This window comes from Amblyomma maculatum, chromosome 4, assembly GCF_055883805.1.
Source record: "Amblyomma maculatum isolate TAMU_Amacu chromosome 4, ASM5588380v1, whole genome shotgun sequence".
Classification (NCBI taxonomy): Eukaryota; Metazoa; Arthropoda; class Arachnida; order Ixodida; family Ixodidae; genus Amblyomma; species Amblyomma maculatum.
Window position 1 is genome coordinate 67981140 of NC_139347.1, and position 12214 is coordinate 67993353.

The window sequence follows — 12214 nt, forward strand, 5'->3', positions numbered from 1 at the left end:
TTTCCAACTTAAAGCGAAATTCTTCGACGAGTCAAGCCAACGATGGACGCCTTTTCCTGCCGTCTTTAGTCCGTCTTATTGGTTGCTTAAATATTCACCAACTAGCCCAAATTGCGTCTTAATTCAGTACTGAAAGCCCATAACGGCCAGTATGACAAAAAAAAAAAAAGAAAAAGAAAAATCGTAGTAAGGCGCGACTTTTCGTCTCTCTGCAGACAAGGAGCTTAGGCCGATTCGGGGACTAAAGGCTCACACTTTCAGCAGTACATTTTCATTAAAGTACAAAAAAAAAAGGGAGGGGGGGGGAGGAGGGGGCAATAAGATGGTACACGGCAGCGCGCAACGCTTGTATGCTCTATTTCAGGGCTGTTTATAACATCGCCTTTTGCCATACGGGCTGAGGCGAATTGGCCACCGGTTTCCCCGTTAATAAAGATACCTTTGCGCAAGCGAATGTCGACACTCCCGCAAAAAACGGTGCGGCAGTCGACAGCTAGTAGGCACAGCAACTGGACGCTTCGAAAGGGAAAGTTCGTCGGTTATCCTCTTTCCCGTGAGGAAAGTCTCACGCCAGTTGCTGCATAGGTACAATTACTTCGACATAATGAGCACTAGGAACATTAGTTGTGGAAGTAGACGAATATGATGCACAGTTTAGATTAGTGCGCAGTGCAAGCAGATGACAGCATTGGCTGCCAGGGATGCGTTGACAGTCTCTTGATAAGCAACACAAACCTACTACACAACACGACGGGTGTACTACGTAACCATCAGTTTCAAATGCGAAAACGCAAAATGCTCTTTATTCGGCCAAGATATCCAGCGACTTCAAAGGTCTGCTATCTGGCCACGCTTTCGCTTTCCTGCAGTGTTGCGTAAAAGAAAACGTGACAAGGAACTGGCCTGACACTAGGCAACGGCACGTTCCAGGAACGAACTAGCCCATGTGTCCTAAACGGCGCTAGTTAAGCTAACCGTCCTGACCTTGAACCACCTAAGGAGACATGCCTGTTGCTGCAAAGCGCCAACATTTTTTTTTGTTTGTTTTTCTACTTTCCGTCTCCGCAAGAGCTGGGCGCGAACTCTGCGCGGCGAAGTTCCGCATGGGTACAGGGCTCTCCCTCCGCTCGACGTTGGCTGCGGCATAAGAGTTACGCTGCTCTTCACCCGTAGCTGCGTTAAGGGAAAGGGACGCCGACAATTCGAGGCAAGTGCATTAAGCAGCGCGTCAAGTCTGCTTTCCGCATGGGTGCTTCGGCTGGCTGGTTCTCTCGCTGACGCTTGACACCAAAGCATTCAGCAGCATGTAGCATGCAACTTTTCACGAGAAAGCCTCCATAAGGTGGCACTCGGCCTGCATGGGCCAACTATTCTGTGTTTTCTCCCTTCAGCACAGGAGCCGCAGCCATTGGCGTAGTAATGCGGAAAGTAAAAACATCGCGCTGACCGCCCCACCCCCTCTTTCTGCTGCTTCCTAAGCAGTGGTGAAAACATAGCCACAAAACGCCCTAAAACTGGGCAGTACAGAGACGCGTTCACAAAATGTGCGCCTCGAACTACGCTTCGCTATCTTCTCCCGAGAAGCGCGGACAAATGCAGCGGTGCTGCTGGCAAACCGACAGATCGACAAGGTCCCTTCTGACCGGGGACGCACACACTCACTATCGGGGAAAGAAGCAGCCTGGGAGAATGCCCACCCTTGCCCTCATCGTCATGGAGAGAAACACACGCTTTTTACTTCGCCGTTCATTCTGGAACAGGATTGCAATTAAATGCTTGATGCTCACCTTCAGTTCCGGCGGCTGTTTTCGAGAAATCCAGTAGCGGGAAGGCCTTCGCCACTCACGAAACGCAGCGCGCACACAATATGGATAAGGCGATAGCCATTAATGAGTACGCGCTGCCCCGCACTGAAGACAAAAATATGTGAACTTGAAACATTTTATAGAAAAATTTTACATCGTTGAAAATAAGTAAAATAATTGTTGCTTATTTTATCAAAAAGTAAATTTTTATTATAACATAAATAAAGATTTATATTTACCGGAAGTATTTTTCTGCGCACTTGACAGCATCCGGTCAAGATGGCGACCTGGAACATTTGTCGACGAGTGCAGCTGATGCACGAAACTAGAAAAACATTTTAAACACCTTTGCCGTTTCAAGTCGTGCCCCTCAAGTGCAATGAAACCAGCATTATTTTTGTTCTGACGAAGAGTTCCGTGAGATTCAACTCAGAATGTGGCGAACACGCCAGCGACCTTGCCTAGCAGCGACACGTAAATGCGTCGTGTTGGATTTTTTCTACATCTTGGCAGATGGCTATTTTAAGCTTTCGCTAACGTAGCCTCCTGCCTCAAGATGTTCTCCCGGCTTGCCACTGCGTTTTCAAATGCGGTGGACGCTTTGGCCCCACCGCTGCCTTTGCATGAGGAGTTTATTTGGCACTGGACGGCAGTCATGAAGTTCTACACCGATCGCAACTCCAACAGCAAAAAACCCATCGAGCTCACTGGTCTGGCCGGGCGTCTCGAAGAGATGTCCAAAATATTAGAACAAGAGGAAGCTGAGCTTGGGAGCGACAACATGGGACCCTGCATGGAGTATTTCCTGCAGCACAAGATGCTGGAGCAGATGAGCGCCTTGGCTCGAGCGGACACTCCCCCCGGAATCAAAAAGTGCGTGCTTGTGTTCACAACTAGGCTGCTGTCCGACAGCAAGCAAGTGTTGCTGCCTCAAATGGGGATCTACAACGCCGTCCAGAAGCTCATTGGCCTTTGCGGCGAAGTCTTGGCTGCGCCGACAGAACGGGAGGAGGTACGTAGTTTGTGGGCGGCAAGTTCCTCGCGTGGTTAATGCTTCTGAAACACTTACCGTTGCATTGTCACACATAAAATTGCGTTGCCACTTTCATAAGCTTTGTATTTCCTCGTTCATTGCATACATTCGTGCACAAAAAAAAAGGGGGGGGGGGGGGGAGGGGGGGCTACATTGGAGCGTAACGATGTTTAGAATGTCGTTGCAGAAAATCTACATTATTTCGAGATTCTTGTTCATAAATAATACCACACACATACAAAAAAAGATCTAGGTAGACTTATTACGTTGCACTTTTTGTTTCCAGGCTGGTTTTCTTAACGTCATCTGTCAAAAAATCCGAGCCGACCCGAGCATCCTCACGTGCTTCCTACCTACGGCGCTTGAAGATAGCCACCGCTCCATTAGAAACGGGAAGCAACCAGACGGCAGTGCCTGTGGTGACGTGCCCGCCATGTCATTTCCCCTACTTCGTGCCTCCCTTACCCTGATGGAAAGTGCGGACTCTGACGTCTCTACGCTTGCAGCTGAGTGCCTTATTCTGTGCATGTCTAACCTGAGTGACGAAGTCGCTCGCTACGTGATCGCCAAGTCTACCATGTGTGTCAGTGTGGTTCGTCACCTAGTCAAGCTTTACCGTGCCATTCCTCACACATTGAAAGCTACAGACATTGATGAGGCGGTCACTTCTTGGAGTGCTGACACTGTTGCATCGTCTAGCTCATCTGATCACCAGGTTCTTGCACCAGGAAAGCGGAAGCTTCTTTGCTTCTTCAAATGGCTGGGTTTCACAGACACCTTGGTTGAACTTTCAAATCCCCTCATAGGTGCTGAGCTAGGAAAGACCTTCTTAGAAGAGTTCCTGCACGGTCCGCTTCACGAAGACTTCACTAAAGCAGAGTCTGAAGAAAGCTTCCTTTTTATTACTTCACTAGTCACCACTTGTTTGCGTAACCTTACATCAAAAGACCTAGTTGTCACTGTGGGAAGTTTTTTGATAGGCGACCAAAAACGGCCTGTGGCTTCTCCGAAAGACATGCTTTTAGAGCGTGGCCGCGACCCCAACGCTTCTTCCCAACTTGTGCTCACCACTCTTCAGGTCTTTGAAGAGCTCTTGCAGAGGCCTTCAAAAGAGATCTTGGACAGCCTGCTGCTAAACTACCTTGTTAGCCGCGGCTACCAGAGTGACGACGCTACTGAAGCTTTTGATTTCAGCGATGATGATCTGGAGGGACCGTGCAATCGAGCAGGTAAAGCAAACATGAGCGATTTTGAGATCTCTCCTGGATCGTCACCGGTCAGTCGCACGTTTGCTCCTGCACAGATTCATCGAATTCTTAACTGCTTCCTCATGCTCCTGCCTGATGAGATAAAGTCCTGTGAGGAGATGGATTCTGGCTATGATGTATATATCTCCGACGCACACCGACAGTTCCAGGACATGCTGAGGGTTACCGATGGTTGGGAGTGGCCTAATGAGCCCGTGAGAGAGGAGCAGGCAGGTGCTGAAGATGACCAAAGCTCAGACTCTCAGCCAGAGGCTGACAGTGTGCAACGTGGCTTCCACGAGGGCCCGTTCTTGTCCATGCTTCTTGACAGGATTGAAAACATGCACAGGCAGCCTTATGATGTGAACCTGCTGGTGACCTCTCTCATCTCAAAGCTCGCGCTGTTTGCCCATCCAAACCTGCACGAATACCTGCTGAACCCATTGCTGCCTTTGGCCCCTGGAGCAAGGTCATTGTTCAGCGCACTCCTCAAGGTCGTGGAGGAGATTCAGGTGGCTGTCCATGGAATGGAAAACTTAAAACGGAAGCTCATGTTGACCCGCAATGCGCTTCTCAATGACAGTGGCGACGACAGTGCACTGGGAGCAGAGTCCGGTGTTTTGGAGGCCATCATTGTCCTTGAGGAGTTCTGCAAGGAGCTGGCAGCTGTGGCATTTGTAAAGTATCACGCTGCTGCTTGACACTTAGTCCGGTGTGGAACAAAATGCTTGGAAAAAATGAAAAATTCAAGGAAGATTGATTGATCAGCAGTTTAAAAATGGCTTAACCTCAGGTTGATTACTTGGGGTTATGCTGGTTTTTAGCCATTGCTCTGGCTGCCAAAGATAATTTCCAAGTATGTATAAGCATTTAGCATGTCTGAAGAATGAAAGAAAAAGCTGACGTGTGTTCATGAGTTTCCACAGCTGTCAGTGGTTTTTAAGGCCTTGCGAACTGCAGTGCAAGATTGTCTTTTATTTCCTGGTTGCAAATGCAGAGGCCACTTCTCGCTGCGCTTCACAGTGGATTTTTGCACCCTGCAAGCACCGGCGGAAATGACACTTTAGCACCTGCTTATATGCATTGTGCTAATTTGAAAGCATGGTGAAAATACACAAATGGGACATTAGCAAAGTTGCTTGTGCCGCAGAAGTTGTTACACAGCATGTGTTGTGCTGTCTGTCATACTGATTATATTGTTGTGTACACCTCTTCAAAAGGCAGGGCAGTTTGTTTTAGTATGCGGGGGGAAACAAAAAAAAGTGCACAGGGTTTTTACTGACATTGCCGTATTTGTGTATGCCGTGCGACAGAACATGTCTACTGCTGCAAACACTTGAAAAGACGAAGAAAAGAAAATGTGTGTTTAGCTGTGGAGATCTCAAGTGCTGGTGAAGTATTTTCGTATAGCGGTGAGAAAGGAATAAACATTTTATTTCACACTCATGTGCAAGCAACTGATTGAAAACATTTCTTCTACTTTGTGTTGATTTTCTTAAGACAGCTTCTCTAAGCAAGGTTGTACTGATCTTTTAGGGCACATTCACAGCTGTGAGTTACAGAAGTTGTGCAATTGATTTTAGTCTAGTCGATTCGCTGTGGTCTCGTAGCCCTAGGAGAGCTCAGCAGAAATGACTTGTAGGTAGGAACTGCGCCTTTACACTAACCAGAGTCGACACTGAGCTATGAGGCACAGAATTCTAGTGGAGAGCTTCCTGTTGATATCACACGCCTATAGATATTTTTCTTTCATAGAAATTTTAGTAAATGGATATATTTGCATTTTGTTTTTTTGTGAATGCAGCACCATGGCCAGGATTTAGACTGTGAATTTGTGCAGCACTACAAAACAAATGATGACCTGGTGATTTTAGTCTCAACGCTGGCTGTTATAAGCCATTTGTTGAATACTGTAAGCTTGTATTAGTTCACTCCGGTATCAAACTCTTGCATTTGAATGCATCTGAAAGAGAAATTTCAAGTTCTCTTTCTGCAGACGGGGCACTCCCGGTAAGGTGTCGCAACTGAATATGCAAAACAGATTTGGGTGAGAACCTCACAAGTCTTCCTTGCATATGCCTCTGAATGCATTATAGCACGCTATCAACATTTAAAGGCTTCACATACCGTGCCAGGCCAGATGGGCTATGTTCATAGACCACATTTTGTGTTTGTCCAAAGCCTTTTGTAACATCTTTCAAAAAAGCCGACTTTGGTTCCAGCTGAAATCAAAACAAAATCTTTCACTTGCCTTTACACCTTCTTGAACATGCAAAAAACCTTTGAAGTATTTAGTAACTGTACTCTATCTTGAACAGCAGTTTTTAATCCACGTAAACCTAGTATCTGGTCCATAAATCAGCTGCTTGAAAAGAAACCATGCTCTGTTTGTATGAGAATCTAACAAAAGTGAGAAAGGTCTCCAAGCTTGAAGCATTGAAACTGGGGGTAATTTAAAAATGTTTCTGCATAGAGTATGAATTTTTTTGTAGTCTACTAGAGCAAGGGTCTAAAACGCATTGCTGTTCAGGCCACATTGAAAAGTTTTTGTCCTTTGCACACCAGGGACTGGAGAAAACACCAAAAACAATAAAAAAGATATTTAAATAAAATAAATAAAAGTAAAACAATGTCTCCTTCTCAAGATATACTGTCACATTCTTCATGGTAAAGAAAAGCGATGCAAGGAGGAGGGTTGTAGGGCACCTCTTGAAGGCAGCTAGCTCGGGACAAGGTCTTGATTTTAGATAGAAAATGAGTGGTGGTAAAGCCGACCCGTGAGGCTGATGTGTTTTCAGAACAAAGATTGACATTGTTTGAGCCAGCGGGTCACACCGCACAACTCTCCGGACAGCATGCTTGAAACCCCTGCACTAAAGTATGCAAAAAAAGGTTCTATGTATTTCATTTATATTTCGAGTGTGAAAGCTAAGCCATGCTGTTGAGGTTCTCTAAATCTTACTCTGGAAAAGCATGTCACTAGTGCTTAGCAAAGAGATGGCTTGGTATATGGAACATCCCAAAGTGACCCAGTCTATAAGGGATGCATGGTGGAGGGCTCTGGATAATTTCAACCGTTCGTTCTAACTTAAATTGCACAGTACATGGGCACCTTATGTTTCTGCCATCATCGAAATGCAGCCGCTTTAGAAAAGTATGAAGACTGGTCACCCCACTCAGTAGTTGAGCGCTCTAATCACTGAGCCACCGCAGCAGGGATCATGGCAAGACAAATAGAGGACATACCTTTGGTTTGGTTTGTTGGTTGGTTTGTAGGGTTTAACGTGCCAAAGCGACTCAGGCTATGGGAGATGCCATAGTGGAGGGTTTCGGAAATTTCGACCACCTGTGGTTCTTTAACGTGCACCGACATCGCATAGCACATGTGCGTGTTGTTCCATCGAAAAGCGGCCACCGAGGCCAGGATTCGATTCCGCATCCTTGGGCACAGCAGTCTAGCACCTTAACCACTGCATCACCACGGCGGGGAGATACCATGTATCAGTGGTTGATCAGAGTAGTGACTACAAATCTTTATTATCTCATAAATTTCAGGACTGGCTAACCCAAACTAAGCAACGAATGTGCCGGTACCACTTGAAGCAGTTTTTGAAGAATTGATGTGCATCACTTTAATGTAGCGATCTTGTGTCATGCTGCACAAAGCTGGCTAAAGTGCTAACGCAACAGTCTTCTACTGTAAGAGTGGTACTGTAAATGCATAGGGTCAATGAAGCTTATTAAGATGAAAACCTTTCTAGGCTCATGGGCTGCGGAAATGTTTGCACAAACGGAGATGAGAAAAAAAAACCTGTCTCCACTGTAAATCGAACAACTATATCCTTCCGATCCCGAGATGAACGTACAAACCACTCAGAAATGCTGAGCTCATAAGAAAACGACTGCAATTCTTGTCTAATGCGAGGATAATAGTAGCGATGTCAACGATGATGCAATCAATGATAATCATAATGATGGTAGTAGCAATGACAATGACCATGCATTTGGTTAATGATAGTAACGACAGTGATGATGATGATGACAGTATGGATTACAATGACTTGCGAAAACAGTCCTGTCAAGTGGCTTTTGCCATTTCCGCTCTTACGCAGACTTAGGCCCAGTCCTATAATTTTTTTGCACTGTGTTTGCGGGAAAGTAGTAAACAAATGTTTCTGAATAATAATAATAATTGGTTAACAGGAAAGGAAAGGCACAGTGTCTCATACTTGCTCTGTGGACACCTGAACCGCACCTTAAGGGAAGGGAGAAGGGTGGGAGCGAAAGTGGAAAGGGAGAAAGAGGAGCTACGGAGCAGTTTCAGCCACCTGAGGATCTGAAATCGCACAGCACATGGACGCCTCTCTCTTTTACCTCCATCGGAACGCAGCCGCCACCGGTCTAGATCGAAATGTTTCTGAACTATTCAGTTCTTCACAGAACAAAGCAGCTTAACGTCATGTCAGTGGATGGAATCAGGAAATTTTTTCAGATAGGGTAGCTACAGCTGGCGCAAGTACGGCCATGGAGGTCTATGGCAGAGGCCTTAGGTTGGCAGTGGACGTTATTGGGACATATGAAGATGACGGTTATAAATCTAAGAATTCGAGAAGACCCCTAGTTTTAGCGCTATGAACATGCAGTACAATTTCTTTTTTCAGGAAGTAATTGCATTTGAGAAGCTACCGCACATAATGAAAGTGGGTTTTTACCACCTTTGTAACCATCATCCTCATCATACGTGCTGATAACATCCACTGCCTAGCAAAGGCCTCTCTCGGAGATTGCCAAAAAGCAAGTGAAATGCCGTGCTAAACAGCTCATCAATATGCCACATTGATTTATAAGCACATATTTGCATAAATTTGCAGGCTATAGTACAAATCCAGAGGGCCAAACAAATGCAAGGACTACTTCTCAGATCCATTGTCGGACTTTCACTTGCTATTTCTGCTGTACAAAGTCTATAATACTTGTTTAATGCACTCAAGTGGTGCTTAGTAGAGTAAGTGAAATTATAAGGCACCTACTGACTTTTACTAGTTTAATACTTGCGCTCCTGTGCAGCAGTAAATCCATGCAAACCACAGACAGAACCGCACTGCCTCTCACAAAACAGCAGCGTCAAGATTTGACTTGGTTTCCTTTGCAACGCACCACATCAGCACTCTAGACAAGTGTGATTAACTATGTACATGTATCTATAAAATTACTCAACAAATTACTCATTACTCAACGAATGCAAAGTCCAGAGAAATAAGTTATCAAAGTGTCAACCTGAGGAAAAATAGTGCCAAAGTGCATACTATGAATATACAATACTTTACTGCAGTTCCTTACCACCACTTCTAAATTCCTCACACATATCGAATGATGCATGAGTGCTGCATTATAAATTCTAGTATTAACGTAAGTGTTAGTAAATCAGGATAAAATAGACAGATTGATAATGAATGGTGGCTCTAGTTTAAATAATTTATTTCAACAATGACTGTATGTACAGCTGAAGGATGAGGATGGTTTCATCGAGCTGAACCTCGCCAAGCTCTATCTTGGAGGTTACATGCTTGACGTAGGCCAGCTGTTTCCTTTCGGGAGGCGTGATCATCTCTTTCACCTGTGAGAAAAGCAAAGAAACCCCTGCACTCGGCATGCAAACCATTTTGACACAACAAAACGTCGCAGGTTAAATGTGCCGTTTCATCATCATCATCATCATCATCCTGATTATACCCACTGCAGGGCGAAGGCCTCTCCCATATTTCTCCACTTAACCCGGTTCTGTGCTAGCTGCGTCCACTTGACCCCTGCGAACTTCTTAATCTCATCCGCCCACCTAACTTTCTGCCGCCCCCTGCTACGCTTTCCTTCCCTTGGAATCCAGTTTGTTACCCTCAGCGACCATCGGTTATCCTCTCTTCGCACTACATGTCCTGCCCATGTCCATTTCTTCTTAATTTCCACTAGAATGTCGGTAACTTGAGTTATTTCTCTGACCCACTCTGCATGCTTTCTATCTCTTAATGTTACCCCTACCATTTTTCGTTCCATAGTCCTCTGGGTTGTCCTCAACTTAAGTAGAACTCTCTTGGTTAGCCTCCACGTTTCAGCCCCATAGGTAAGTACAGGCAAGATGCAACTGTTGTATACTTTTCTCTTGAGCGATACCGGTAAGCTGCTAGTCACAGTCTGCGAGTGGTTGCCAAATGCGCTCCATCCCAATCTTATTCTTCTTGTTATTTCCTTTTCATGGTCCGGATCTGCGGTTACTACCTGTCCTAAGTAGACATATTCGCATACTACTTCCAGTATTTCGTTACCTAATGTAAACTGCTGTTCCTTCCCGAGGAACAGCAGTTTACATTAGGTAGCGAATGTGCCGTTTAAGTGAACATAAATGCAAATTCTGAAAATTTCATTTCTTCCGTGGCATAAAATGACTTCCGCCAAAATGAACCCTTCCTTATTTGTTTCACTGCAAAATCTTGCTTTTTTTTAACGAGAAAGCAGATGTAATTAAAATATCCAACCTGCTTTATTTGCATGGTTGAAGCCATAACGTCAAACAAGAAGCAACACCCACCAACAAGAAATGGAAATCTGACAAGGGCTACAACATAACCGAAGGCTCTGGTGCTGCGACTAGAGCAATGGTTCATAGTAGTATTACTTTGTCGTCCAAGTAGGATTGCAAAAAGCTGTAGTATTATAGTTAGTTGAAAATCACTTCTTTGGCTTTGAATTCCATGACTCCCAGAATACTTATTACAAAAAGTCTGGTCTGATGCTGCAATTTCAAGCCATTGTGACAGTTTGTACAAGGGTAATCCCAAACGTAAGGTTGTCAAAGTGCTGGGGCTAAAAGAAAACTGCCAGTGTGACTGCTGGCCACACTGCTCTCTTCGTTGCTTCTTCTCCTCCCACATAAGCTATTGGTTGTACGCTGGGCTGTTCAGTCTAGGTATCGAAGTCATTAGTAATGGAACTTCCACTGGTCACTACCATCAGATGCGCAGTTATTCCAATTTTTAAAAACTAGACAAACACCAACTGATGGAAGCTCATGCATAGACGTCAAAAACATTCGCAAATTGTGTACAGCAGACATTCATGATGATTAAAGAGATGGGAGACCTTCAATTGCACATACGACAGTCGCGAAAGTTGAAGAAATGATCTAGATTTTGTTGTTACCCGAGATGAAACTTCTACTTTTCACCTGAGACAAAACAGGAATTACTTGAGTGGCAAAGTTCCTATTCACCTAAGCCACATAAAATTCAGGCTAGCACAGTCCGCTGGAAAAGTCGTGGCAACTAAGGTTTGAGACCGAAACGGTGAAATGTTGGTCAACTTGATGCCTCCTGGGACCAGGATTGTGCGAGACACTGAACAAACTCAGAGGAGAGGAATGTTGAGCAAGGATGGCAGATTTCTCCACGGAAACACGCGCTCGCACTGGCCGTCAAACCATCGCTCTCCTGCAAATAGTCCATGCCTGGCATCCACTGACTACCACTTGTTTCCAAGGCTAAAAGAACATTTGACAGGAAGCTCTCCAGCAATGATGAAGTGAAAGCTGAGGTTCAACGTTTCTTCAACTACATGACGGCGCTGGCATGACAAGGGAATACAAAAGCTGCCCTAGAGTCTGCAAAATCGCACTGACCAAAATGGTGATTAGTACATGGAAAAAGAGAAGGATGCTCAACCCATGAATTGATGCATCCCCGGATCAAAAGCTGGAATAAAAATATATGTTGCTTCCCTGTTTTAAAAAAAAAAAATTATATTTAAAAGAAGAAGAAAAGGCCATATTTTTGGGATACCTTTGTGCAAAATTTTGTACATTCTTATAAAACAATTACCACTGGCATTTTCCATTGCAAATCAAATCAATTTTGTTTTTCTTCAGGCTTACATAAACTAGTTAAATAGAAAAACTGAAATTTCTGAAGGGAAATAGTGGGGGGCACCCAAAAGGCTTAAGCAGAACCTGCATGGTAAGAAGAAAACTTGATGACAACAAAATGAAAACTGCAACACCTTCCATCCTTGCATATGCCTAAGAGATGGAAATAAAAAGCTCCATTAATGGCAAATAAGTGCTGGACCATCATCACAATAAT

General features: G+C 44.7%; 3 protein-coding genes across 8 annotated transcripts in view; 1 reads left to right on the plus strand and 2 right to left on the minus strand.

Annotated features, from left to right (window-relative positions):
* The window catches only part of Synd (protein kinase C and casein kinase substrate in neurons protein Synd), a 114499-nt gene extending 112593 nt beyond the window's left edge, over positions 1–1906 (minus strand). The window contains exon 1 of one of the 5 annotated variants that reach the window (XM_084601798.1): positions 1788–1906. The gene's annotated coding sequence lies outside the window, so the exon portion shown is untranslated. The remainder of the gene's footprint in view (positions 1–1787) is intronic. The other 4 variants (XM_084601797.1, XM_084601801.1, XM_084601805.1 and 1 more) reach the window with 4 other exon arrangements.
* A 164-nt stretch (positions 1907–2070) lies between these two features.
* On the plus strand, positions 2071–5531 carry LOC146191301 (FHF complex subunit HOOK interacting protein 2A-like). The gene is made up of 2 exons (XM_084601807.1): positions 2071–2817; positions 3125–5531. Exons 1-2 carry the CDS (start codon positions 2362–2364, stop codon positions 4784–4786), a joined length of 2118 nt encoding a protein of 705 aa, XP_084457933.1. The 5' UTR covers positions 2071–2361; the 3' UTR covers positions 4787–5531.
* Positions 5532–9546: 4015 nt separating this feature from the next.
* Polr3C (RNA polymerase III subunit C) overlaps positions 9547–12214 on the minus strand; it is a 31925-nt gene continuing 29257 nt past the window's right edge. For both annotated transcript variants that reach the window (XM_084601809.1, XM_084601808.1), the window contains one exon: positions 9547–9702. In XM_084601809.1, coding sequence (XP_084457935.1) covers positions 9562–9702 — 141 coding nt within the window. In that variant the 3' untranslated portion in view covers positions 9547–9561. The remainder of the gene's footprint in view (positions 9703–12214) is intronic.